Source organism: Poecilia mexicana, unplaced genomic scaffold (genome assembly GCF_051168715.1).
Source record: "Poecilia mexicana isolate PSO_F unplaced genomic scaffold, ASM5116871v1 scaffold_17, whole genome shotgun sequence".
Classification (NCBI taxonomy): domain Eukaryota; kingdom Metazoa; phylum Chordata; class Actinopteri; order Cyprinodontiformes; family Poeciliidae; genus Poecilia; species Poecilia mexicana.
In genome coordinates this window covers 26,820,294-26,848,291 of record NW_028263386.1, presented here as the reverse complement: position 1 = coordinate 26,848,291, position 27,998 = coordinate 26,820,294, and the positions used below count along the sequence as shown (strand labels likewise).

The 27,998-nt window shown below is 40.0% G+C and overlaps 3 protein-coding genes across 5 annotated transcripts; 2 read left to right on the top strand and 1 right to left on the bottom strand.

Annotated features, from left to right (window-relative positions):
• Nucleotides 1–203: 203 nt before the first annotated feature.
• Nucleotides 204–12,459, top strand: septin2 (septin 2). 2 transcript variants are annotated; one of them, XM_015007352.2, is made up of 13 exons: nucleotides 204–357; nucleotides 1,223–1,269; nucleotides 2,716–2,830; nucleotides 5,451–5,537; nucleotides 5,632–5,755; nucleotides 5,849–5,983; nucleotides 6,693–6,810; nucleotides 6,925–7,026; nucleotides 7,145–7,290; nucleotides 7,850–7,933; nucleotides 10,240–10,300; nucleotides 11,273–11,390; nucleotides 11,466–12,459. In XM_015007352.2, exons 2-12 carry the CDS (start codon nucleotides 1,246–1,248, stop codon nucleotides 11,351–11,353), a joined length of 1,077 nt encoding a protein of 358 aa, XP_014862838.1. In that variant the 5' UTR covers nucleotides 204–357; nucleotides 1,223–1,245; the 3' UTR covers nucleotides 11,354–11,390; nucleotides 11,466–12,459. The 2 variants fall into 2 exon arrangements, with proteins under 2 accessions (XP_014862838.1, XP_014862828.1); XM_015007342.2 differs by having other exon boundaries at nucleotides 7,850–7,972.
• Nucleotides 12,460–13,274: 815 nt separating this feature from the next.
• Nucleotides 13,275–20,970, bottom strand: stk25b (serine/threonine kinase 25b). 2 transcript variants are annotated; one of them, XM_015007331.2, is made up of 11 exons: nucleotides 20,559–20,969; nucleotides 19,753–19,983; nucleotides 18,673–18,729; nucleotides 18,475–18,583; nucleotides 16,339–16,496; nucleotides 15,086–15,271; nucleotides 14,254–14,399; nucleotides 14,076–14,175; nucleotides 13,921–13,992; nucleotides 13,695–13,831; nucleotides 13,275–13,615 (listed from the first exon to the last, which is right to left on the bottom strand). In XM_015007331.2, exons 1-11 carry the CDS (start codon nucleotides 20,586–20,588, stop codon nucleotides 13,576–13,578), a joined length of 1,266 nt encoding a protein of 421 aa, XP_014862817.1. In that variant the 5' UTR covers nucleotides 20,589–20,969; the 3' UTR covers nucleotides 13,275–13,575. The 2 variants fall into 2 exon arrangements, with proteins under 2 accessions (XP_014862817.1, XP_087870491.1); XM_088014365.1 differs by lacking the exon at nucleotides 13,275–13,615 and having other exon boundaries at nucleotides 13,634–13,831; nucleotides 20,559–20,970.
• An 882-nt stretch (nucleotides 20,971–21,852) lies between these two features.
• On the top strand, nucleotides 21,853–27,997 carry LOC106930012 (mitochondrial fission factor homolog A-like). Its single transcript, XM_015007312.2, has 7 exons — nucleotides 21,853–22,001; nucleotides 23,667–23,888; nucleotides 24,076–24,254; nucleotides 24,984–25,075; nucleotides 25,179–25,349; nucleotides 26,207–26,282; nucleotides 26,496–27,997. The coding sequence occupies exons 2-7, from the start codon at nucleotides 23,675–23,677 to the stop codon at nucleotides 26,625–26,627; spliced, it is 864 nt and encodes a 287-aa protein (XP_014862798.1). The 5' UTR covers nucleotides 21,853–22,001; nucleotides 23,667–23,674; the 3' UTR covers nucleotides 26,628–27,997.
• The last annotated feature ends 1 nt before the right edge of the window (nucleotide 27,998 follows it).

Sequence of the window (27,998 nt, the reverse complement as noted above, 5' to 3'; positions counted from 1 at the left end):
TTCATATTTACATACACTTTTTCCTCTTGTTAAAATGTTATAACTCTAATTTCATACTTTTAAGAACCATATAACAATTAAAATACAAAATTAAATTCGTCAGCAGGTATTTTTTCCATTATAATGTGCTTCTAGCTGCTCCAGGACGGTAAGAACCGAGCTAACGGTACTGGCTGCTGAGCTGTGCCTGCTCCGCTCTCCCTCCTGGTGCATTGTGGTCTCTGTGCTAAAGGAAGCTGCTTGCACCGGAATCTGAAGAATTCGAGGTGTCCGCCAAGTCTGCGTTACCTCGGCAGCTCGTCTTTCCTCTCTCCGCACCTCTGTCTTATTCTTCACCACCCTCCCTGTTGGCACACTGTAAGTTTACCCGAAACTGTTCGGGACTTCATCTCTTATTTATCACCGAGTGTCTCTGGCGCGGCGTTAATCTCGGCTTGGTGAACGGACGACGCTAACATTAGCCATTTGAGATAACATCCCGCACCAGAAGCTACGCGGCTACCTAACGTCGGCTAACGCTGCGCTGAACTGTCTAATGAAAAACTTGCATGGATTGGTAGTTCGATAAAGACTATGGTTTATCTGTCCCGCTGACCTTCGTTAATGTAACTAAATAGCTGGGGGCTAATTACCCGGCTAATTTCAGTGCGTATTACATCATTAGCTAGCTAGTAATGCTCATTCTAAACTAAATTAGCCAAAATGAAAGTAACTCAATCCTTTACGCAAACAAAACTACAAATATTTTCAAACGCATTATAAAATAAATGTAATTTTCCACGTTTATCTTGTATTATTCGCCTTTGATTCTCGATGTGGGTGTGTTCACATCCCAGCTTCAGCTCATTAAGACTGTTTTTGATAAAGTATACAAGATTACAGTAATCAGACACAGAGAAGAAAGGCTCGTGAAGCAAATTACAGGGATGGGTGGATTAATTTAAGAGGCATATCTCAGTCTCTGAGGCTTAAAGTCGTAGTGCGGAATGGGGAGGCAGCTGCGATGAAGGGAAGCAGCTTTTTGTGGTGAGATGCAGCACTCTCAGCCATTCTGAGCAGACTTCCTGTCTCTCATACACTGAAACCTTTAACTGACAACATGAATAACTTGCAAGGCAGGAAATCGTTCAGAGGTGAAATGTGAGGACGCATTTTTAGTATTAATGGTGTTTCGGTCACTTTGTTCTTTAAGCAGTCTGTTCATTCTTATATTATTTTCCAGGTTGATCAAGGAGGAAAGAAAAAATGTCTCAGGCGGACAAAATGAAGGTGAGCCATCTAAATGTCAAGGCTTGTTGTATCTCATGACCTCGAGAGGTGCGGGCGTTACCAGATTTCTACTTCTCGTGATGCTCTGCTTCGTTGGCAGATCGACCTGATATAGCTTCTCCTTGTGCCTGAGTTGATGAGGTTTTTAAATATCCCAGTTTATTCACTCTGAATCAGAACTGCATGCTGGCTTGTGCAGGTCTCATGACCAAACCAAACAACCTCTTGTAAAAGCATGCAAAATACATCTGTTATGATAAGAGTTAAAAAAAAAAAAAAACACCAATCGGAGATTTCTGTGGCCAATTTCCAATGATTTCATAGCACTTTGACCGGCCAATACTGATGTTACAGATTTTTCTTTGACAAAAACCAGGGAAAAAATGTATTTGCTGTATAATTCAAACAGGAGCAGTGCCTCTAAGAAGTATTCACCCCTTTTTGGATGTTTTACCCTTTCATTGCTTTTACAAATCAATCACGATCAACTAAAAAACTCCTTAATGTCAAAGTGAAAATGAAAGATGAAAGTATTCAGCATAAAGAAGAGCATAAATATTCACTTGTTTTTAGTTTTTGTTTGCAATCTCAGCAACTGAATGAATGACTGAATATAGCGTGAAGCACTTTCAGTATAAGTGTGGGCCGGTTGCCATTTTCTATGATTCAATGTTCTACCTAAGATGATTTTGTCCTTTGCAGTAAAATTTTGCATGATTGGTTTATTGTTAAACGGGTAGAAATGACAAAATTGATCATTTTAATGTTTTCAAAATGGAAACTAGCACCTCACTGAATCCATAAGTAGTCCAGCATGTTCAGATGGAGTTGGACTAAATATTGGATTGAACTTTGCTGTGAAACTTTCAGCTTCCTGTTTTAGGAGTTTAAATGGAGCAGCTGAAAACTCCTGCTTCTTCAGAACACGGCATACTCAGCATTGAACATCCACACAGAAGAGTGATGCTTTTAGCGCTCAGCTTCAGTTTGTTCACTGATTTGGAAAAATGTTGGACTGGCTGGTGAAGCGTAAAATCTGCTTTACGAAACCAAACGGTCAAACGTTGACTTCTTCTCGTTTCTCTGGAATGAATACACACTTTAGTTATGCTTTGACCTGGGAACATGCAGCTCAGTGAGTGAGGAGCGACATCCATAGCTTTGTCTTCGTTGTGTTTGAAATGGCCTGATCTTGGGCCTTTAGGAACAGGAAATGTCTTTTGGAAATAATGCAGAGATGTTCCAGCCGCCCTGCTTCTGTAAATAAAATGTTTTTTCATAAGTCGATGTCTCCTCTGTGATGGCAGATGTAGGTCTTCTAATTGACTGTCGTACTGATGCCTGATTACATTCTGGTCTGGATGTGACTCCCAACGAGAATGTAAAAGGCCTCTGCCCTCAGTGCTGTTTTGGAACAGTCCTAACTTTGTCCTCTAACTCTCACAGCAGGGGCAGTTCACCAACCCAGAGACCCCGGGGTACGTTGGATTCGCCAACCTTCCGAATCAGGTTCACCGCAAGTCAGTCAAGAAAGGTTTTGAGTTCACCCTTATGGTTGTAGGTGAGTATATTGTTACTTTCCGTTGTGCGAAACTGGTTTTGTCAGGCCTGAGGAGCGATAGTGATAGCAAGTTTTTCACTGGCTAGTCCGAGCTTTTAGTTCATATCTTCGAATCACATGAATGTAGCTACTCAGCTGGGCTGAGCGGCGATGTTAACTCCTGATGTGTGTGTCCGTGTGAACCTCTGGGATTGTTGGGAAAGGGGAGGAAGATGGGGGGTGAGAGGGGGAGGGTAGAAACTACCCCGAACACGGCTCATCCTTCTGCTTTAAAATAAACCAGAGGAATGCAGCCTGTGGGCCTCGAGGGACTGATTCACACAGCGAGGCCTTCTGCTCTGTTCACTGTGAGAATACTCACTTAGTGCTTATCTAGAGCAGGAATCTGGATCATAAGCAAATAGACTTTTCCTGTTTTATCAGCATAGCTTATTCTTCCTGACCACAATAGCAGTGATGAAGTTACAATGAAAACGAAAAAATGATGAATCACCAAATGAAGACAGCGTTGGACTTTTGTCTCCATATAATAATAATACAGTAACTTTCTACACGTTTCAGACATTTTGATTCTGTCACTTGGTAAAGATTTTAGTGGGAACCACGGGACAAACATTTCTTCATAAAACACAAGCTGAGACACAGTATCTTGACTCATTTCATTCTGATTATTTAAGCTATTTGGACCACTTAGCTTATGTTGAATGTGTTCACATGAAGGTAGAAATATTAAAAATGTTTTTAGCAACTCATATAAAACTGAAAATGTAAAAAAATTAGTTGGAAACGCTGGTAAATATTTGTGAAACCCATTAGCTAATCAGCTAATGTTCTAATTTTGCGTCTACTATCTCTTCAAATAGTAGACGTTCCTATTCATGCTCTTATTTTGGAGTGGGTGAATGTTTACCCAGCGGTTCTGTTTCCTCTCCTCACGTTCTCCACCGGCGATGTGGTGCAGCAAATGACCTTTAATCTGTTCCCAGCAACAGAGTTAGCAAAACTTAACTGAAACCACAAGTGAAAGGTTTGCTCTAAAATCATTTCCTGAGTCACAAATCACACAAGGCAGTGTTAGTTAAAAATATTAGCGAGAGAAACAAAAGGGAAGAAATAATAATGATGAGATTAAGAGTAGGTCATGCCTTTCTAAATGACATTGTATGTTTAATTGGGAGGAAAAAATAATGATAAATGTGAAGGATGGGGAAGGAATAAAAATGTAGAACATGTATGGATGAATTGTAAAATATGAAAGGGAGAGATTGAGAAAAATAAGGATAGCACAAGTGACATCCGCTAATATCAGCGATGGATGATAAAACCGCCTCTCTCGACTCACTGGGGGTTAAATTTTGCTTCCAAAACGATCTGATGGGATGCTGGAAAAGACTGTTGATGTGTTCAAGTTGTGCTAAAAGCTGCTAGCCTATCAGTGAAGCTATTCAAGCCTAACATAGCATCTCAATGCTAAACATGTAGCAGCAGTGCAGAGGTCCCCAATGCTAACATCAGCATCCACAGTCCACATTTCTAAAGAAGCTCAATGAGTGATCAGGACTTCCTGAAACCCTGGAAAGCTGATTGGGTAGAACTTTGCTGCAGTCTGATGCTGAATAACCTGAAAAACATTAAAAGCAACAAATTTCTTAGTTGTTGAGCTCGTATGTCTGTTTACTCAGTAATTTAGCAGCAAAAAGAGTTTCTGAATTTAATATATTGCTTTTTTCTCTGATACAATTTTTGACTTAGTCACCTGGGTTAGTGGACTCAGATGGTGGTCAGTTCATTAATCTATGCTGCTGTCAGGACAGTAATGGAAGAAGCACAGTTCTATGTTCTGTAAAAAGCAGTGAAGAAAGAACATTGAAACATGGTTTCACTTCAGCATCGTCTGTGAATGTGGAATCCAGAGACGGTTTCAGGGTCTGACCTTTTGGGTTGTGAATAAACCATGGTTTTGGAATGTGCTTGATAAACTTAGACTTACTTTATTGACATTGCACAAATAAATACAGAACTGTTTTTGGAAACAAAATGTTGCTTAGCTACTGGAGTACACAGAAAAAATATAGAAAAACTATTAAGTGTGCCTAAACTCCCCTTTATGCTACTGACCATTTCTTCAGCAGTTGGGATGATTTATAGGAAAGATTCGTATTAATTTAAGAAAGGTGTCATGTTTCAGGTTTTCCTGAAACTATAACTTGTTAAACCCGGTGGTAGGGGACCAGGTCAGTCATCTAGCAACATTCCATGTTTTTGAGTTAAAAAAAAAGTTTAATGTTGACAGGAAATTTGAAAATATCACTAGGTAATTATGTGTTATGGAAGACATTACTAACATTACATAAACACAGACTATAAAGTCTTAAAAATGACCAAAAAAAACAACTAAAATAAATAGAACAAACAATTCTCAACCTTTGTGGGAAGAAACTGAAGCCTGGTGGCCCACCAGGCTTAGAATACCTGCCCTGTGTTTCTACAAGCCCTGTGTTTCTGTCTCATGTAGAGTTATTTCTATTTATTTTTCCAGCCGTTTCTCGCTAAACCTAATTTTTTATGCAGATCATGTCGTGTAGCACAGATTTAAAGCGCATTATCTTTTTGCTTACAGGTGAATCTGGACTCGGAAAATCCACCTTGATCAACAGCCTCTTCCTTACTGATCTTTATCCTGAAAGAGTCATTCCCGGGGCAGCAGGTAGAACACACACACACCTACACACTTTTAATTCCATCTTAAATCTGCAGTTAAAGTCCTATACCGTCTGCATTGTGTTTTGTCTCTGTAATAGAAAAGATTGAGAGGACGGTTCAGATCGAAGCATCGACTGTAGAAATAGAGGAGAGAGGGGTGAAGCTCCGCCTCACCGTCGTAGATACTCCAGGATACGGAGACGCCATCAATAGCCAAGACTGGTAGGAAATCACTTTAACATCTAATGAGTAGATATAAGTTTTACCCGCTCTGTGTTTAGATTTTATTGCCAATGTTTCCTTCTTTTGATCCAGTTTCAGCACCATCATCGCCTACATCGATGACCAGTTTGAGCGCTACCTCCACGACGAAAGTGGCCTAAACCGCAGACACATTGTAGACAACAGGGTTCACTGCTGCTTCTACTTCATCTCCCCTCTGGGCCACGGGTGTGTGCCTCCTTACACACCGACACACATGCAAACACTGCTTCTGTTAGAGTAAATGCTTCAATAAATTAGCCTGATTTTCTTAATTTTAGGAGGTTGGCTGATGCTTCAATGTGAAAGTGATCTTATGTATCTTTGCGAAATCAGCCACTGTCCCCCTTTTTGCTCTCCAATGACAGACGGTTGACTGTAAGCCCCGCCCACCAGGTCACATCTGCATGCGCTCAGTTAATACTCACCCCACGGCTACCATCTTAGCAACCTTGTTGCTATGTTTTCTGACAGAAAAATTGGTGTCAGCCTAAATGGGAACGGTCAGGTCAGGCTTTTTAAAGATTGGTGATCAGGGCCTGAAAAGTTGAAATGAGTGGCACCAGATCATGTGTGATTTATATGGGATGGAAAGAATTAAATTTCCAGGTAGATTGCAACTTGCAAAATTTGAAAAGATCTAGGTTAAATAAAAAAAGAAATGGTGGTAAATTGCTCAGAATTTGTCTCGTTGTATTAATTGTATTGCAGTTTGAGTTATTTACATGTTAAATGTTTGATTGTGCTTTCTTCAGTGTTTTCTTCATGTATGTGTGGTTATGTTAAGGAAAGCTTGAAAAAAAAAAAAAAAACTAAATCAATGATCGGCCAGAAAACTTCAGTGTAAAATAATTTTTCTCTAATATTTGCTGACTTCTTGGTTTCCTGTCCAAACCAGCCTGAAACCTCTGGATGTCCAGTTCATGAAGGCCATCCACAACAAGGTGAACGTGGTTCCGGTCATCGCCAAGGCCGACACGCTCACCCTGAGAGAGAGGGAGAGGCTGAAGCGCAGGGTAAAGTGTTGCCACGGCTCCACTTCCTGTCTCACCATCACAGCCACTGGGAATTATATCTGGAATGACCTCATAACTCTTTTTTTTTTCTTCTCTTTTTTTAATAATGCTAAGATTCTTGATGAGATCGATGAGCACGGTATCAAGATCTATCACCTCCCTGACGCCGAGTCGGATGAAGATGAAGACTTCAAAGAGCAGACCAGGATCCTCAAGGTTGTTGATTCTCCACACAGCAGCTCATTTATCACATTCAGTATCAGATTCCTAAAGTTGTCTTTTCACTTCAGGACCCGTTCTATTTGTAACATGATATGCTACTTCTCTTGTTTAGGCTAGCATCCCGTTTGCAGTGGTGGGCTCCAACCAGCAGATTGAGGCCAAAGGGAAGAAGGTCAGAGGTCGCCTGTACCCGTGGGGTGTGGTGGAGGTGGAGAACCCAGAACACAACGACTTCCTGAAGCTGCGGACCATGCTGATGTAAGAGAGGAAAGAGCTGAAACTACAACTAGCATGATGACAAAATTTTCTGGAAGATAAATTGTCCCAGAAATGATTGAGATCATTTTCAAGTAACGATCTGAGATCTGAGAGGAATGTCTTTACTGTACTCATTTCAACACTTTGTTTTTTAAGGTGCTTGAACTCTGTTAACATTTATCTCTGGGAAATTCTCTGGAAGTACCTGGAATCCAGCAAGGGTACTTGTTGAGATTGTAAAAGATCTTATAAATTCGGGACCTGTCGTCGACTCAAGATTTTTGTTAAATACTGTATGCACTGTTTGAAGAAATAAAAACAGTTTATACAGTAAAGCAGAGCAGGACCAAACTGTCTGTTTTTACTGCAGAACTACTCTGTTACTCTGCTGGTAGCATAGAGCTGTTGAAAAGGGGAAAACGACATTCCAATTGCATAATTGACTCTGTTGACTTCAGGCTGCTGCTATCTTAAAGAAAACCCTTAGTGGGAAAACCGTTCGGCCTAAGTCTGTGTAAATATCTGTGAAGCTCCTAACTTGGTTGCTTTTTTCCCACAGAACCCACATGCAGGACCTGCAGGAAGTGACCCAGGATCTGCACTATGAGAACTTCCGCTCGGACCGCCTCAAGCGGGGTGGCAGGTTGTCCTCCCATGGTTACGTTCTGCCTCTGTCTCCTGCGTACGTACCTGTCTGCCTGCCTGCTCTGTCTCCAGCTCCCCCACCTCCAAACAGCAAACCTCCACCGATGACATGCTAGGGTTCACAAGCTGCGTTTTCATCGCAAATGTGCGCAAATCTGTCGATATTTTGCTAATATTGGAGAAAAACACAATTTCGCAGTTTCTGTGTTTCAATTAAAAAGGAAAATGAAATTAAAATCACTTGTGAATAAGCTAGTTCACGCGATAAGTCATTAAAAATAATGGCAGCCATGGATGTCAACCTGGATTCAACACGTTGGAATGAAACACAACGTTTTATAAACTGAGAGCCTTGGTAAAGCCAACTCCACATTGTCTGGAAAAAAAATCAAACAAACCATCATCCCGCAATCACTTCCTGTCGTCTTCTTCATTGTTTCCACCAGTAGTAACATCCGGCTGTTGATCACATGCGAAAAAAGTGTTTCTACTGCACTTTTGTGGAATACATCTATTTCAATTTGGCCGAAACACACGAGTTTTTTTTTTTTTTTTTTAAAGTTGGCGCGTTTCAGTTAAGCGAATTTGTTTTCATAATTTCAATTTGCTCAACTGAACAAATTGTACTGAACAGAAACACAGCTATGGACACATGGTGGGTATCAACAATGTTGAATTTAGCACTTTAGCATTACCTACAACTAAATAATATGTCAGCATTAGCAAAACTACTTTAGGGTTAGCGCAGCTAACTTTTTAGCTAGCTGTATCCATTTTCCTTTGGCAGCAGTATGTAGAACTGATGCTAGGAGTTGTAGACTTTTTTTTAAGAATTAGTTCTGCTGTTGATGACAAAGCATGTGTAGATAGTGTCTGTAGATTAGAATCAGGGTGTGTGTGTGTGTGTGTGGTGTAACATAGTTTGGTTCCATCATGGTTTAACCCCTGAATAGACGAACTGGTTTAGCTCTGTGTTCTGAAGTCAACCACAGGAAGTGGTTTTCGCTGTCTGACTGCTCTGCCATCTGTCCACTGATGGCTGTGCTGATCTCCACTTGTGGCCAGGGGGAGGTAATGTTTTTATCATTAGAGGGGAGGCAAGCTGTTCCCCGGACTTCGGCACTAATTACTGCTTCTTATGGATCTTCCTGCTTTGGACTCTTTTAGATATTTGTCTTAGAGGCAACAAGAACACTAACCCACTAACCGTTTTCCCTCTCTCAGTTTGGCTTTTGTCTTATTTCCCTAAAGCTGCTTAAAGCTGAGTAACAAGCGCTTCCTCACATAGTGTTTCTGAGCAGACTCTGTGTTAATAATAAATAAATCAGTGCACAAAGCAAATGGCACCATATTAACCTCCCTTACTGCTTTCAGCTTCATTTATTGGGTGTTCATATAAAATATTACATGTTGGTAATGCAGCCTATGGTGAGTGAAGAGTGGAAAATTACAACGAATGACTAACTTATGAAATAATTATTCAAATCAGGGATGAACCGATCCACTTTTTTTTACTTTTGATATCGATATCTGAGGTTTAGTATCGGCCGATCTGATACTGAAACACAACTGCGTTGACTTAAAATGTTTATTTAAAAAAAAACTTTTAAAAAACAGACATAAATGCACTGAATTCCAAATTAATTTGATAACTCTGCACTTAAATACACCAACAGCTTCACAAGCTTTGGTCAAACATGTAAAACAACTTTCATGTGTTCTGTCAGTGTAATTAAGAGTAAAACATCAAATGTAACATACATAATAAACAAACTGAAACTGACAAAACCAATAGATTGATTATGTTGGTCAAACATATAAATAATAAACTCCAACAAAAAAAAATAATAAGGCATGATGTCACTTAGAGCACAAAGCATAGAATTAGACTGAATAGATCTGCTCCTGTGCACATTGTCACCAAAACCCGATCTAGAGTTTTTTTCAGTATCGGGACTGATACAAATATTAATATTGGATCAGTGCATCTCTAATTTATTTTTAAAACTGGAGATAAATACACTTACTAAATGTAGAATTAATTGCATGTTCTTTGAATAAATGTATTGATTTCATTTTAAAAACTAGATATAATAATTTCATGTTTGAAGAAATGTTTAATAGAAATCAAAACATTTAATTCTTTATTCAATTATTTTTGTATTTACTTTCAGTTTTAGACAAATTAACACATTTAAAGTAATTACTTCATAAATTATTTATTCATTGTAATTTGGCTCTCTTCACTCTCCATGGCAACCAAAGGTAACATGAAGCCTGACTGAAGTTGTCTCACCTGTGCAGGAAGGCCCCGGAGCCAGAGGAAATGGACAAGGACATGATTCTGCAGGAGAAGGAGGCTGAGGTTGGAGTCTGACCAATGTCTGACCGCTTCATGAAATGCATTATTCATGCATACTTCTAACTTTATTTTCATAATAGCCATACTTTTTGTGAATACACTTATCATATATTTGAAAAAACTGAGAATTTGCTGGAAAAAAATTTGAGATTTTTATTCTAGCGAATATTCAACTTTTGGAGCTCAGAAATTTGCTCTTCTATTTTTATATACAGTGGCCCTAATACGCCATCATATTTATGCCATTATTTTAGGAAGGTGACAATATTGAAAACCTGTCCAGTACTGGCCTAGAAACAATCCTGGAGGTTTTCCCCATCCTCCTCGTCTCCCATGGAAACCTTGAGTTCAAGTAAACCAGATTCATTAGTTGCTGTTTCCAGCATGGCGTCTGGCCATTCTGTCAGATTCTTGGCCAAGGCTGATTTCCTGTGAAACCAAACAGACCCACAACAAAACGCCGGATTCTTTGGAGCCAGATGGAAACTAAAAGATCCGGACCAGGAGTCTACAACATTTATAATCCAAACGGACATTTTTGTCCTCAGTCCAGCTGAATAAAAATCATTTGAGCCACTAATGCTACATGACCTCCCAGAATAAACGACCCTATCAACAGCTCACCTGAATGAAGGATTGACTTCTCTAGTCATGCCATGTTTCCTTTTGAACTGTTTCTTCCATCTCTGATTGGCTGATAATTGGTTCTGACTGATCCAAGTGGAAAGTCAAATCAGTTCCTATCATTTTTTAGGCTAATTTAAGATGGTCTCCATAAACTATAATGGTTACAACTAATTGTCCTTTTTAGCGTTTTTGCACATTCATTCGATTTTGCTTTTGTCTGAACAGTTGTACATTTTGTTGTTTTGATGTTAGGGATCTGTGATGCGTTCGATGTGCAGGTTTTTTTCGTCGCTCCTTGTTTTAAGTTCAGATTCCCTGTCTCACCTCTGGATGTTCTGTGTCATGTAGCTGAGGAGAATGCAAGAGATGATCGCTAAGATGCAGGCCCAAATGCAGAACCAAGGAGAGGGAGATGGCCAACATGTGTAGAAGGAAAGAAAAAAAACATAAGCAAACATCGTCTTTGGTAAGCATCAAACCAGGAAGTGTGCTTCGGTTTCTGTTCCCACAGCGATGTAATTTTCTTATCATTTTCTTTCAGGTGGATTTCAACCGGCGACCAACTGACCCCTAAAGTTTAGTTCCAGATAGAATCCGAAGTCTTCTTTTTTCTTTTTTACATTTTGTTTGATATACTCAGTGTTATGTTTATATATTTACATATAAAACTTTATTTTCTTTCTATTTTTTATGCATCTTTTTTTTTTTTTTTTTTAATATGCTTAGATGAAGTCAAGTCATGGGATGTTTCTGTTACGTTTATTTAATTTGTGGACGACTTCTGTTCAGAAAGCCAAAGTTTTGCTGCATCTGTTCAGAGGTTTGTGAAAAATAATTCCTGAGAGAGCCACCTATGGTGAGAACTATTAAAAATGCCTATAATCTCCTCCCCTTTTTTAACCTAATGTTCCACTTATATGAATTTTCCATTTAATAGGACCTATCCTGCCAGTGTTAGCCAGTTTAAACTCTCTAACTGGACCCATCCTCTAACATGTAAGCGTTCAGAAGGTGACAGTTTTAAAGGATTAAAAGCGTTCAGCCTTCAGCCTCACCAGGTAGAAGTCAAAGGTTTTTATTCAGGCGTAGTTGAGGTCAGGTTTTTATCCAGTAGTGCTGTTCTCAGATCAGTGTAGCCATATTAAAACTGCCTTTCACTGTGGTTAAGCTGAGGCTTCTAACAGTCTTCCTGTGCACCTGACTGGAGTACCGAGACATGACGTCTGTTTGGTGCTTTAAACTAACCGGGTGCTTTTACTCATGTGAAGTGTTACGTGGCGCAGCAGTAGCAGTGAGTGTGTTCTGTGTTAGATGGAAGTGGTGAATTGTGATGGTTTAACCCTGAACTTATCCCAGCTGCTGAGAGCTCTGGGGTCAGGAGGTGACCCGGCGGGGCCAACGTTCCTCAAACCAGCCAAGATTTGGGTTCTCCACATTCCTCTTTTGTGCTGTTTCTACCCAACATTAAGTACCAAATATTGTTCTTTATGCATATATTGAATAAAAAAATGTTTATTAAACTTTCAACAAACTCACTTGTAATTTGGCTTTTTATTTATATCTTTACAATCTTTGAAATAGTGCAGGGCATGTTTCCCATCAGGCCGACTGAGGCTCATCGCACGAAAGGCCCTTAACCTTTAAAGGGCCAGTATTATGTAAAATCCACTTTATTTTTAACATGTCATTCCCTCATCACAAACGTACCTTAAGTATTGCTTTGATTTTTTTCATGCATGTTTGAGTAATCCTTTAATCTCCCCTAGCAACCATTCAGCTGTTTGAAACACCTGGGTGGACCTAGCTCCGCCCACGAGGACAAAGCTCCTCCTCAGTCCTGCAGTTTCCAAGCTTCTGCCCACCCTCCACTCGGCTCCTTCAGACTAGCAAACAGCAATTAGCAAAAATCTGGTGGAACTGTGCATCTGCTGAGCTCATTATGAATGCTGATGTGATGAAGGTGAAGTTTCAGAAGAGTATTTAAAGAGACAGGCCCAGTTTCAAGGCTTTAAATTACACAAATTTCTTTTAAGTCATATTTGATACATATGAAGCATTTTTATAACTGAAGGTTGAGCCTGGATAATACCTTCCATCATGACACCCACGTTTCTAGTTATCTTTAATGACGCAGGGATTTCACACTTCAGATGCCCCTAAATATGACGGTGATCAGTAATTCTTATGCTCCAAATCCCCAACTCACTGTATGAGGAGGGAGAAAATGGGAGTGCATTGAAAAAAAATTCATTTTGTAATATGAAAATGTCCCTTTATAATGGAGTTTCTTTGAGTAAAAGTAGGCATGGTGTTAGAAGAGTTCATGGTGCAAGAAAAAAAAGACAGGAGATAATTTTCAATAGTCTTTATAGCAGATTTCTTCTCACTAACAGGTATACACAACGGTCTAAATGGCATGGCTTTTTTTTTCTTTTTGTTTTAGTGTTAAATACTCTTCGTTTTTAAAGAAAAACTGTAAAAATATTTAATTGTAACTAATTATAAGATCTCTTTCAGGGTGTAGACGGGGGGAAGGTGGCAGTGGTACAACAGGTGGTCTGTTTGTGGTCGTCAGAGCTGTTGTGTTCATGGACAGATGGACGAAAAAAAAAAAAAACAAGGCCGGGTGACGTTACATCCAATAGGGGGTTTCACCGTGAAGATGGAGTCATGTTACCATTTAAAGTAAACCTGAAAGGAAAACGTGGATTAGCAGGTTACAGTCAGAGACGTGACGTCAGTTTTAGAACGCCGGCGGCGGAAGCGGCACCTGCACACTCTCTCCATCATATGTGTGACCAGACGGTCAGAGATGCCTGGGAAGGACTCCTCTGCCAGGCTGAAGGCGTTCTCCAGCTCCTCAATGGCTCCTACTCCACCTCCGCTGGCCCGACGCTTGTCTTTCAACTGATGGGGAAGAAAAGTATTGTCCATAACTGGTCTGGTTATGTCAATAAGTTGCAGTTGTGATGAGGAGGAGGAGGAGTGTGACTTGCCTCTCTGAATATGGGCGTTACCAAAGCAGACAAGCACTGGGACTTAGGCTGTCGTTTCATAGAATCTCCGGACTAAAGAGAGGAGGAGAGGTAGAGAGCTGAGCGACCTGACAGAGCAGCTGCTGGTTGCCGTGTACGGCAGTGGGACGCCTCACCTCTGAGTCCGGCTGTGGGTAGCCCTGCTGTAGCTGGCTTATAGATTTGACTGTGGGGAAGTTCCACAGGGGAGTCTGCTCAACGTCACCGTCGGCATCCCTGTGAGGTGGAGGAGAATGAAACACTGCTGATTCAGCGAGCGGACAGAAATGCTCTTAGAGTCACGACGGCACTAACATGTCTGAGTCATCGGAGCTGGACTCCTCCCCATGTCCCTCGGATTTCCAGCGCCGGTATCGGTCGATCAGCTCTGTGAGATACGTCGTCTTCTTGGTGTGACGGGTGATAAACTTATGCTTCAGGAGCTCTTTGGCAGTGGGCCTCTGTGCAGACAGAACACAAGTAAAAAATACCCACTAAAAATCACAACCCATTTACTTACTTATTCTCATTAGGGACGCACCGATCCACTTTTTTCACTGCCAATACTGATACCGATATCTGAGGTACTGAACTGACTTCAAATGTCTTTTTTATGAACACAGACATAAAGGTACTGAATTATAAATTAATCTTCTAACTGTATCAGTACAGCTCACTTAAATACAAAAAACAGCTTCATAAGTTTGGTCAAACATGTAAAAACAACTTTCATTTGTTCTGTCAATGCAATTAGGAGTAGAACAGTCAATGCGAAATAGATAATAAAGAGACAAACTGACAAACACAATAGGTTGACTGTCTGTCAAACATGCAAGAAATAAACTCCAACAAACTTTCTTTCAAATGGTTCAGAAAGTGAAATTAGAAATTCTAAATATAATGTCAAATAAATAATAAAGCATGACATCACTCAGAGCACAAAGCATAGAATTAGACTGAATAAATTGGGCACATTGTCACTGATACCTGACCTAGAATTTTTTGCAATATCGGACCGATACGGATATTAACTTTGGTTCGGTGCATCTCTAATTTTTATACGTTTTAATTAGCGAAGCTCTCTTTTTCCACGCTGAAAAGCTCCAGAATTGTGAGCTTCAAGAACAGACACAGCTGTTGGACTCACAAAACGAGGGTCTTTGTTTAGGCAGGCCTCCACAAACTCTTTGAAAGGTTTGCTGTAGGGGCCCTCCAGGGTGGGCGGGGGGTTTTTGGGGATGAGGAACAAGACCCTCATGGGGTGCAGCTCCGAGTTGGGCGGCTCTCCTTTAGCCAGCTCTATGGCCGTTATCCCCAGGGACCAGATGTCGGCCTGAAACGGAGCAGAAACATGTCGTCACGTCATGCGACACAAAACGAGCTGCAACTAAGAACCAGACTTCAAATCTAAAACCAACAATGGTTTCCCACACTGAAACACACAAGAAAATGAGAAATTTTAGTAGATTTTTATGTAATAAATCAACACAAACCAGAGGGACGATGAAAAAAGCTTTTAACAATTTGGTGCAACAAAAATCTGAAAAGTGTGGTGTGCACATTTTTAGAATTAGCATCAGCCTTTACTGTACAGAAGCACAACAAAACTTGTTACTATTTCAGTATAAACCCAGAGTTTTGTTTGTCTTTTCATGTTTAATTATTATTATTATGATAGGTATTTTTTCTTGTTTTCTTAATTATTTTATTTTGTCCCTGACATTTTACTTGTTCTGAAAATAAAGATTTCATTTCATTTAGAGTTAGGTTCCAGAACAGTATCCTGAGCTATAAGCGTCTCTCACAGAATAGTTCAATCTACTATAAACTAGCACTACATGCTAGTTTTGTGGTAGCTAAAACTAGCATGTAGTTATTATTACATGCATGTAGTGATTATTAATTAGTGTAGCCGGTAGGAGCAGACGAGATTGGGGGTTGAGTGTTGGTTCCAACAGACACTTCTGGAGGAGCTGCACCGATCACATTTACAGCTGTCAGTCATGCACTCTGAAAACGGGGCTTTTATGGAAGGGAAGGGCAAGAAAAACAAGCTGCTGGTGAAAGTAACCTCAGAGAGTTTTCTACCCGCCGCCTCAGTGAACATGAGGAAGTGGGAGTTTGGGTCAGATGTGAGTAAAAGCTAACTTCCTGGCGTCCAAACCAACAGAGGCTCAACCTTAAACCTACAGCCAAGTAGTTCAGATCAAAGCACATTTCTGTGCCAGCATGTCTGAGACAAGAATGGAAAACTAACGTTTACCATCCAGTCTGAGTTCAGTTCCTAGAAGTGCAAAGCTGAAAGAGACGCCCAGCGTGTGTAACAGTAACTCTGTCAGTCATGGTGCTTGTGGTTGCCGTTTGCTGCTGCCAGGCTCGTTGCTGCTGCTCCTCTCTCACCTTGAAGTCATAAGCCGACTGCTTGATGACCTCCGGTGCCATCCAGAACGGCGTGCCAACAAATGTGTTCCTCTTGATCTGGGTGTCTGTCAGCTGGCCGGCCACTCCGAAATCAGCAAGCTTCACATCGCCCTGCTCTGATAGCAACACGTTGGCAGCTGGGTGAGAGAGAGAGAGAAAGAGAGAGAGAGAAAGAGAGCGAGCTCAATAAGCTGGGTTAGCCTTTGCTATCCGTTACAGAAGTCCTAAATGCTCCATGGTGAAACTGGGTCACCAGCAAACAGCTGGTCTGGAGTAAAACTGCTGCAGCCTCATTTGATCAGTGGCACTCTTCATAAACAACACAAGCCTATGATAAATATGGAAAATGTAAATTTAAATACATAAAATTAAACAAAGTTGTGTTTTTCTTATCTGAAGGACGTAGAGATAGAGGATCTAGATGTCTCTCTTTAAATGGTGCGCTCTCTGCTACACAAGGGCTACTTGCCTAAGAAATCAGTCAGCAAGGTCTCTTCTTCATCCAGCGTCTAGTCTCCATGGTAACAGTATTATTGTACTTCCATTAGCGCTTTGAGGTTTACAGCAGATAAACCTCCAAGTGTATCTGGATGTATGTTCTGCAGCAGACCCAGTCAGGAAGGAACAATAAATACCAGCACCATAAAATACCAGCTAATGGTTCTGTCCACTTCTGATCTGACCGTTAGCCCCGCCCACCTGGTCATGTCCTGTGGTTAACAATTGTAACCCCACCGTTGCCAACCTAGCAACCATTCAGACAAAATAAAGTAAAATGGGAATCTGCAGGTCAGGCTTTTTAAAGATCAGTGATCGGCCAGAAAACTGCAGTCGGTTCAGCCCTTATATTAAAGTACAAGGAAAAACTATTTTACCTTTTCACATGAAAATAGCCTAAGAGGGAACCATATCAATATTCTATATATAACAGTAAGTAAAATAGATGAGAAGCACTCTAAAAGTTTATCATGAGTTAGTTTTCTAGTTTGTACTGGTTTAAACTAAATGTGTTTTTGTCCCAGTTGGCAGTCCCTAACTTTTATATTTAGTTATTTTTTGCAGCTCTTCTGTTTAATATATCACTGGAAGATTCCAGAGAGAAAAACGCCTCCTGCATGCTCCAAAAACTGAAACACATGCAGCCATTTGATCATTTTTGGAAGGTTTAAGGAAGTAAAATCTCATAAAAGCAATAGCTGTGCATGTATGGCCCAAATGTAAAGAAATCAACATTCAACCCCTGAGAAAGATGGTACAATCCTCACATTTGGTCATTCTTTTCCTACTTTCAACACATTGAATTTTAAGACATCATGCTTTCTCACTAGCTGTATCCAAGCAGAAGGAGCTGATGAAACTAAATGATCCACATCTTTCACTTCAGATGTCTCAACAGGAGCACTAAGCTGTAGGACTAAACTCTTCGGGGAACACCCTGCAGAAGAGCAGAGCAGAGCGGAGACAAATGCAATCCCTGAAACGTGTTGCTGAGAACAAGACACTGAATCTGTGGCTTCAGCACTAAAAAGCACAAACGCTCTACAGAGAGGTCAAGAAGCAGGGAGAAATGATGCATTCATGTTTCTGCGGAATATTAAACACACTAATAGTCCAACTTATTAAATGTCTCACTTTTGTCACTGTGGGATTATTACAATCCATCTATTTTATGAGTAACAAAGAAAAACATTTAAAGGGGCAGTGTTAAGTGTTTTTCAGGCATACTATCGGTTGTTACAAAAATACTTATTTATTTCAAATTTGACTTTGTAATTGAGGTGCTTTACACAGCTGAATGGTTGCCACGGGATATTAATGGATTTCTCAATCAAGGCAACACTCCAGGTATGTTTTTGATGAGGGAATAATGCTGCATCATGATGTAAAGCTAAAATAAAAGTTAATTAAAAAAAAAAAAGAGATGTAAATGAAAATAAAATACCAACGTGAATATGTTTAGCACCTACAGATGGCTGTGACGTTACAACCTCACACACGCTTGTGAAATCAAGCAGAAGAGAACGTGTGTAGTGTGACTGTGACTGCGTGGCTGAGTGTGAAGCATCTGGTTCGGGCTCGGCCAGCACCAGGCTGTAGTCACACATCTTTCATTACCTTTGATATCTCTGTGAATCTTCCTCTCCGAGTGCAGATACTCGAGGCCTTTGAGAATCTCCCTCAGTATCGTGGCGATGTAGGTCTCCTCCAGAGGTCCGGGGCGGAGCTGGGCCGGGGAGAGACGGGACGGTTTGGATTCTCGTTTTCAGTCTGGCTGCAACAACAACGGGCTGTGAAACGTAGAAAACATCTTACCAGATCCAGAGCAGATCCACCGCCCAAATACTCCATGATGATCCATAGCTTGGTCCCCTTCAGGGAGAAAAAAAGAATCGAGTATTAACTGACAGTTATTTCACATTGTCTTTAACTTGTTTTAGAGCGTTTTACAATTCATCTCCTGGTTCTTATTTCAACTTTCTGAAATTAAGGTTATAACCTTATAAATTAGACTTATTTTTTAGTTTTCTAGTTATTCTGATTTTTGGATGTGACATTTTCTTTGCTTAAAAAATAAATAATAATAATAATAATAATAATAATAATAATAATAATAATAATAGTGATTCATTTTAACCTATGGATAAATTGTTGCTACTTCTCTCAAGACTTTTTTTATATTGTTTATTTAATTTAAACTCTTTCTCTGGTTTCCTTTTAAAGTCTATTTGGCTGTCAACACAACAGTTTGACCTCCGTTACATTAAGTCTAGATTATGCTATAATTGTTTATTTGTTTGGTTTGTTAACCAAAACCCAGTTGGGATTGTTGAGATTTTATGTAATAAAATCAGGCTGAAACAATTAATTGTGATTAATCAATTATTTAAATAATTTTTGTAATGGATTAATCATTAAGTGAGGTATACAGACTAAAGAAAAAAGGCAACTTGCTGAAAGATCAACATGTTCAGAACAGTAATTAAGCCACAGCTGCACAGGAAATATATACATTTTGCACATTTGAGATAAATGTCTGTAAATAAGCTCTGATCAGTACTCTTCAAGTGACAGTTTTAGCTTCACCTGGATCAAGTTCTGTAAAAGAACTACCACAAAGCACCTTTAGCTATCCACTTATTAATCAGTTTATGTCAAGCAGAAATGTCAGAGGAAACATGAACTTTTATTATTTATGAAGGATTTTGAAAAGGAAAGACACTTCACAGTTCTGTGCTACTTGGTGTTGGTCTATGTCATAAAATGCCTCAATAAGACATTCTTGTTTGTAGTTGTGACATGAAATGTGAAAAATTTATATTATTGCGAGGCTCTTTATGTAGTTATCCCATTGTTGTGTGTGTGTGTGTGTGTTGTTTTTTTTTACTATCTCACCTTCAAATATGATCCATAATACTTGGTAACAAACGGACTATCACATTGGCTCAGGACTGTGATCTCCTGTTGAATATCTTCTATTTCATCCTCGGCTTCTTCCAGGTCAATAATTTTAATGGCCACCACCTCCTTGGTGCGGTTGTTGAGACCCTTGTAAACCTCTCCAAAAGAACCCTTTCCAATCCGCTCCTGCTTGGTGAAGTACTCCTCCGGGTCCAGCTTGGTGTTCTGGATGAGTGACAGACAAATCTAAGCATTTTGTATGCTAATAAAAGTGCTTATGTTTTATTGTATGTGTGTGTGTGTGTGTGTGTGTGTGTGTGTGTGTGTGTGTGTGTGTGTACTGTGAGGTTGTCCCTAATTGACATAAAAAGCACAGAAAGCAATACTGCTATTGCTAACTTAAATGTATATTCGATGTACTATAGTGCTGTGCTGCAAAATATTAATAGAAAATATGATTAGCTGCGTGTGTTTTACATTACTATATTTGAAATAACAGCAGCAAATAAACTCAAAGTTACGAGGTTGTCTCAGCGCACAAATATATCAACTGCAAATGCAAAATTACTGAGAATTGAAATTATAAAACAGCACATTACATTTTAAATTATCTTACAAATTGTCTCCAATCATCTTTCTTGCTAAATGTAATGATAATAAAAAATGGTACATGTTGTGACAATTGGTTTAACCGTGTGCCCCGATGTCTTGGACCCCCACCCATCCTTATTCCTGAAAAGCCTGACAGCCACAGGAATTCACTAAACAAAGGATAAGAAAGGTGACAGGAGGTTCTGTACCTGGTTCTGTAAGTCTCCAAGGTGTGCCATCCCTTCTGCCGGGTCGGACAGAGCGACAGTCACAGCTCTGTCTTTCCAAACTTATCAGTCCTTACAGTTTTCGCCGCTTCCCGTCGCTGCTCTCTAGGAAGCTAGCTGAGAGGCTAGCCGAGCAGATAAACACCCAAACTGCTGCCTTTTAACGGGGCTGTCACCCCGCGTACCGTTTTCGGCCTTCAAGCCCAACGGAGGACCGAGCAGGCCCGCGAGACAGCGAGCTACTGACCGACACGCTCCATGGTATGTTCTCGGTGAGGACGGAGGGAGAAAAAAATCTCTTTCCGTGAATTAATATTTAATTCATTTCAGGGAGCGCTTAGCCTGTTGTTCATTTAAAGCTTGAGGAGGACAAAATAATGGCTCAGACCGACTACGCATGCGCTCTGTGTAGGAAGCCGATGGAATTCTGGGAGGTGTATTTCTACACTTGCAGCAGAAAGTTTTCAAGCTGATATTTTTAATAGTTATGTTAATATTTTAAAGCTTATATGGAGCTATTAAAGTGATGTTTTTTTCTGAAATAGCGTGAGGTTATTATTAATAATAGCTTATTTTCCTGTAGCTAACAGATGTCGATTTGCCATGAAAAAAACACAACATTTTTCTATGGATTGTAATTGTTCTCCAGATTTCAATATTGTGTTGTTTTACTAAATAGTAACTCATCTGGGAGCTGTAGTTACATTCACTCTTAAGATTAGAGACTACACGTGTTAGTCTACACGACTCTATAGTGTTAGAAAGAGATCTCCACTTACTGCCACTGAAAATCAACAGTGCAAGAAACTTATAAAACTATGATGCAAGTTATAGTTTTATAAGCACATAAGCACAATCTCATATGTAAGTCCTACTCATCCATTCTTTTCCTTAGATTAAAATATTTTCTTCAGCATAAGCATCTGACCCTATTTTGACAATAGGATGCCTAATAATCCTAATACTAGAACTGGATAGATATGTAAACAAGAGGACAAAAGGGTGAATACAAAATTATGGAAATAGTAACCTAATTAGGTGGATATGTCCATGTTACTCATTCAAATAAATAAAAACTGAATAATAAGCAGAAGGCATTTTGTAGATGGCCATTCTCTATTATTTATTTCGCCGGTTGATTCCTTAATAAAGAAGCATCCTGCTGAAATGTGAGAGTACCGTGCGTTCGTTTTATAACCTCTTTGCCACCTGCTATAGCAGCTCTCGGTTCCTCGAGCAATAGAAGTCTCAAACTCCGCCCCCCGTAGTCATGCACGCGATTGTGATTGGAGCAACAGCACTCTTTATTTGCGTTAGGAGCTGTACAGTTGCTCGCTGATTGTCTCCAGCAGAAGCTGTATATTTAGCGAATGGAACACTGATTTGACATGACATTTTAAAGCGTGGACCAAAAAACCCCAAACAGTAAGTAGTCACGCAGGGTTCATAGCTGTGTCCCTACATTGGAGACGGTACGCGGTTCTCAGCTCACGGCTTTGCTAACATACTAACGCGGGCTACTGTTCATGGCTTGCTAATGTTAAATAGTATGTTAGCCAATTTTAGTTAATTAGCGTAATGTTAATTTGTATTCAGGCTGAACATGGCGTCTTGTATTCTGTGACATTGAAACCGCGTGTCAGCAACGGCTACACTCTTGTCAGTGTTATGTAATTTAACGCAGTGCTGCGAGAAACACTGTTTTTCATCCAGTATTTATGAAGCATGGCTGTTACACGCCATATCTTTCACCACTGTAGTCCTCTCAGGACGCGACACAACTACCGGACAGTCTGTTCAGACGAGCCAGACAACATGTTGTGACTACGCGGCAGCTTCAAGGCGGGGCTATCGCTGAGCCTGTCCAAATTAGCCGTAAATGATTCTGCTCGAAATAAATTCAACCGCTTAAGCAGTAGTTATCCACTGGCATGGAGAAGGGCAGCTTGATTGAAATCGTGTGACTTCATCATTTTTACCTTTAGATGTTATATTATGTGTGTGTTAAGTTACAAGAAGAAGAATATAAGAGTTATTAATAATTTATAATAAACAATTCAAAAGATGAATTGGTCCGTCCGCTGTGATGGATGTCATGCCAGGCTTCTCCTCCTGCCTAACCTATAGTCCCACTCCTGTTCTCTGTCAGAGTTTGGACTGGGGCCTACCAGACGGGGAATCGTGTATCCCCAGAGATTACTGGGTGCCATTTAAAATCAAACCTTCTTTTGTCTCATCTTACCCACTCCATTCTTTTGCTTCTAGGAAATAGAGATTGGTAGGTTCGGTCTAACATGTTTTAAACTCTAGCTACAGTCTGGTGTTCGACAACAGGGCCAGACTGCAGTGGACTATCGGGTCTACAGAGAGGATCATCAGGGCTCATTTTCTCTCCATCCTGGACTTGTACAGGACTAGGGTCAGGAAAAGGGCAGCTAACATCTCTGCAGACCTGACCTCACACATCCTGGACACAAACAGTTTACTTTAAGCTCAGCGCTACAGCGTGCTCTTTGTAAGAAAACAACAACAAAAAAACAGCCAGTACTGACAGTTTCTTCCCTCAGGCTGTCTGATGTACACCCTAGTAGAGTCAATGTCTCCACTATAAAACAAATGACCATATTTTACACCATTTTAAACAAAACCCATCAGGTGCGCATTTATTTTAATCTCAAAAGTTTTTATATTTTATATATTTTTATATCAGATTTCTTGTTTTTCATTCTCTTGTGGCCACAGGCATGTGCTTCTTCTGACTTCCTTTTGAACATGTTACTGACACAGGAAGCAGCTAACTTCAGTCAGTAACAACATCCACAATGAAGAGTGTTTTAGTCACCGTTACCTAGCCGTGCCTAAGTATGTTGTGCTCTCGCATAGGGAAAACATTAAAGTTGTGAATTTTTCTGAAATCAGGCTGATTTTTACTTTAGTTCATCTTAGAGTAAAATAACTCGAAGGCTCCATTTGCATCTGTAATTCTGTAGGTAAGAAAATCAGAATATTTATGTGTGAGAGACGCCGAATCCCAGAAACATATATTCAAAGAAAATTTTGTGTTCGTTTTTTTTTTTGTCTATTTGACAGGAGGCTGGATGAGTGGGCCAAGTTTTACCCCGCCTGCCGAGGTGGCTGAGATTAACCGCATCCATTATGAGCTGGAGTACACAGAGGGCATCAGCCAGCGCATGCGAATCCCAGAGACCCTCAAGGTGGCGCCGGAGAGCGGATCGGGGCCCACTCTGCTTCAGCCACCTCTACCAGTTCACACAACTCTGATGCAGGTTCCTGAAAGAATTGTTGTTGCAGGTAGGATTCTGGGTTTGGGTCACTAATGATAAACATTTAAAATAAAACATAGATGGAGCAGTTCAAGTTGTGGAGCTGTTGCAGACCATCCAGGACAAACGGCTTTAACACCATCATCAGTGGGATGCTAGAAGCGGTAAAAGAAATGTCCCTTTAAGTTCTTTCTTTTTTCATTTTTTTCTTGCAGGTGACGATGGAGAGTCAAGGTTTGTTCAACCAAGAGATTTAGATCTAATTCAATCGGTTCCATCGGTGGACCTCCTGAACATGAAGGCCCCGCCGCGTGTCCTCACCCTTACAGAACAGCCGCTGGACTCTCTGGAAACGGATCAAGCTGCCAACTCACAGAGTAATCCCAGCCACACTGTGAGTACAATCAGACTCTAGTTTTGTGGATTATAATATAAACTCTGAAAAATTGCTACTTGAGCATTCAGCGTCTTTGCACTAAAAATCTGGAACAAACTTCCAGAAAACTGCAAAACTGCTGAAACATTGAGTTTCTTTGAATCTAGACTAAAAACTCAGCTGTTTAGATTTGCTTTTGAAACCTAATCATGAAACAATCAGTGATCACCTGATGTGCAAAATGTAATGTTGACTGTGTGTTTGATGACTTTGTATTTTTGTGTTTTTATGATGTAAAGCACTTAGAAAAGTCTTGTTCCTCAAATGTGCTATGCAAATAAAATTTGATTGATTTCTATTCATAATCTCTGATAGTTCTATGTTATTGGAAATTTTACATTTCATATTGAAATTCCAGTAATATCTGTAGGCTTCTCTGGACAGGCCAGTGCATACAGGCCCAGTCAGTACAAAGATGGACGTTGTATTCAGTGACTAGTTTTGTCACACTGGCCACTGAGAGATCCTCAGGACCCACTGTCCTGTATGTTTTAGGCGTTTCTCTTCTGTCACACAGCCGACTTACATGAATGTCTGGTTAGTCTTCTGCTTCACGTGATGGCATGCTGAGACGATCACCAGCAGGAAAGCTGTTGATTTTGGCCATTTAATGATTCAGGATTTTCAATAACACTTGATCACTAGATGTGAGCCTGGAATTCAATGAGCTCTTTCTGTGTGTTACAGGCCAGTTATAACACCCGCTCTCGGAGGGAACGCAGTGCAAGTGAGAACATACCTGGTCGTCATGGCAGCCATTGTAGCAGAGGAGACGTAAGGTAAGGAAACCTGAAGCGCTGCTGATCTCTAAAGGTCCCTAAAGTCTATTTTTCATCATTGTTTGTTAATCTACCGGTTCTTCCAATCTTCCCCCTGTGCTAGCGTAACCCCCTCCCCATCAGCCCCCCCTGTCCGCCTCTGTCCTCCCCTCTGTTCTCCAGAAGATGCAAACATCAACCTGTTTACAGCTGCTGGGTTTCTGTCTTACGTTCAGTCAACGACGCGCCGTGCTTACCAGCAGGTCCTTGAACTCTTAGATGATAGCCACCGGAGGTGAGTTGTTTTTGGTTGTTTTCTCATTAATCACTACATTCTTTATATTGCTCCATATAGATGGCCAGCTCTGATTGTTTGAATTGAATGTATACAAACCTTGGCAGCAACTGTTTGTAATAATTTACAGTTTTTTACATCGATTTGGGGGAATTGGGGATCACTCTTCTTTGCAGAATTGGTTTATAGGAAGGTTCTTAAGTTTGAATGGCCTGTTTAAGGTCAAGCCACATCATCTTAATCAAATACAAGTCTGGATTTTGAGTGAGCTGCTTCATAGATTCATTTTGGTTTTGATTTTGTTTTTTAAAGGGAAGCAGAGGTTGACATGCCGTTTTGCTTTGAAACATGCTTCCCATGAAAGCTTGAGCTAAAGGTCAAGAGCTCATAGTCAGACATTGCCCTTCAATATTTTTTGCTAGAGAGCAGAATTCATTGTTCCATCAGTTAACCTCTAAACCCCTCCAGCTGTCATCACTCTATACCAGATACAATGCAATACCCTTTCCAAAACTCTTGAGAATCATCAATATCTTTTTGGGCCTTTGTTTAGTCTTTTTGGTCAGCAGTGGTTCTTGGCCCTGGTCCTCTCTAATGAATGTGATTTTTAGCTTGCTTTCCTATTGTTGAATCATGACTTCTGAAGTTGATTGAGCCAAGTAAGGCCCGCAGAACTTTAAGTGTTCTGGGTTCTGCGAAATTGCAAAAAAAAAAACTGTAGTGATTGAAAGCAGTTAGGATACTGGTCTAAAAGAACAAGAAAATTAGTGTTGTATTCTGACATGGTGAATGTCAGAATATTGTTCAGGATGCTGTTTATGTTATTAATTTAACCAAAGATGTGTTAATTTCCACAGAACCCATTTGGACTTGGCTCTGGATATGAACCCTGACGAATCTGGCTTAGTTGATGCTTCATCGCTGCGGCGTCAGGTAACGAGTCCCGTAATCTTAAGCTCTATCTTTCTCAACGTTTAACTCTTTTTCATTTGAAATGATTAGGTGTGAAACAGGGACTGGATGTGTTGGCGTTTGGGGAATTTGTTAGGTTCCCTATCACAGCCCAGCAGAGTTAGCGTTCAACTTTTAAAAAAAAGAAAAAAAAAGAAGTGTGTAAGTAAACATTCACATTGTTGTGCTCACCAGATTGTGAAGCTCAACAGACGTCTGCAGCTGCTGGAGGAAGAAAACAAAGAACGCTCCAAGCGGGAGGTGGTCCTGTACTCGGCCACGGTGGCGTTCTGGCTCATTAACACGTGGATCTGGTTACGTCGCTAAACCGGGATACGGCCCAAATCTCCAAAAACACTGGAAACCAAAGTAAATCCTTGTTCAGTCAGCATAGGTCTTTTCTGACATTCCACAATAATTAAAGAAAACAAATGTTTTTTGTTTTTTTTGTTTGTTTGTTTGGTTTTTTTTATTACAGATTTAAAGATTATCTCTGTCTAGGGAGCACCTGAACCAGTGAAACCAGAAAGTGCTCAAAATTTGGAAAAAGTAAAGAGCTTTAGATGCTTTCTGGATGTGCTCTGTTTACTCAGTATATATCTTGTTCCTGCAAGTTATTGCCCACAAAATGAAGGCCAGACATCTTGATTGTATTTTCTGAGCTGTTGCCTCTGTTGTCAAATTTAAAACTAGTTATCTGACTGAGTTAAAATAATTTTACTGTGGCTATTAATGAATAATCCTGACACCAAACACTGAGACAAAGCTCACTACAAGTCATATAAAATGTTAAAATGTAAAAAAAAAAGAGTGAAACTGTAAAATAAAAAATAATAATTGTGTTCAATTGACAGCAACAATCACTTTGCAAATATTTATAGTACTAAATATTCCATTATATAATCTAAGGAAAGGGTGTCCATAATGCCAGTTCCTGTTTTACACTCTATTTGCATACTTTGGACAACATTTGTTTACTTTTAGTTTGAGCAAAGTAATCTTTACACAGGTTGGGGAATTTAAAGGCTTGCACAGAAAAAAAAAAAGACTTATCTTAGTAAAAACAAAACTCGGCTGTTACTGACAGGCCTCTGTTAAACTGAGCAGCATGTGTTTGAAAAGACTCACAAGACTAACAAGGATTTCTTTAAGTGACAAACACAGTTTTAGGTCTCGTATCTAGGCTGAAATGTAGGTCCCCTGCTGTGGCCATCATTAACCATTCGTAAAGTGTCAAAATATTAATAATTCTGCAGATGCCATAGCCATTTCCCTGCATGTCATATGTTTAGGAGATTCTGGTATGTTTTATATGAATTGTGTATCTGCGGGGGGGGGGGGCTTACTATGATGATCTGTTACATGAAGATTCCACATACTATTCACAGAGCTGGAGCTGTTTTTTTTGTTTCTCAGATTAAAGCCATTAATCCCATTGTTTTATTCATCATGAATTTTGCTGTAAATCCAAGAGCCAATGTGTTCATGCTCAGGTGTAGTAGATGAATACTTGTTTTTGAATACCATATTCATCTGTTGTGCATCCTTCTTATGTGAACATTGCATACATATGTATTAATATTTATTTAAAGAGAGGATACGTTAGGTTAATATTTGTTTCTAATTTATTCATTTGTGAAATGTCTGTAAATATTATTGCTATAATAAATGCTGGAGGTCCGTTTCCTCAAAACCCAT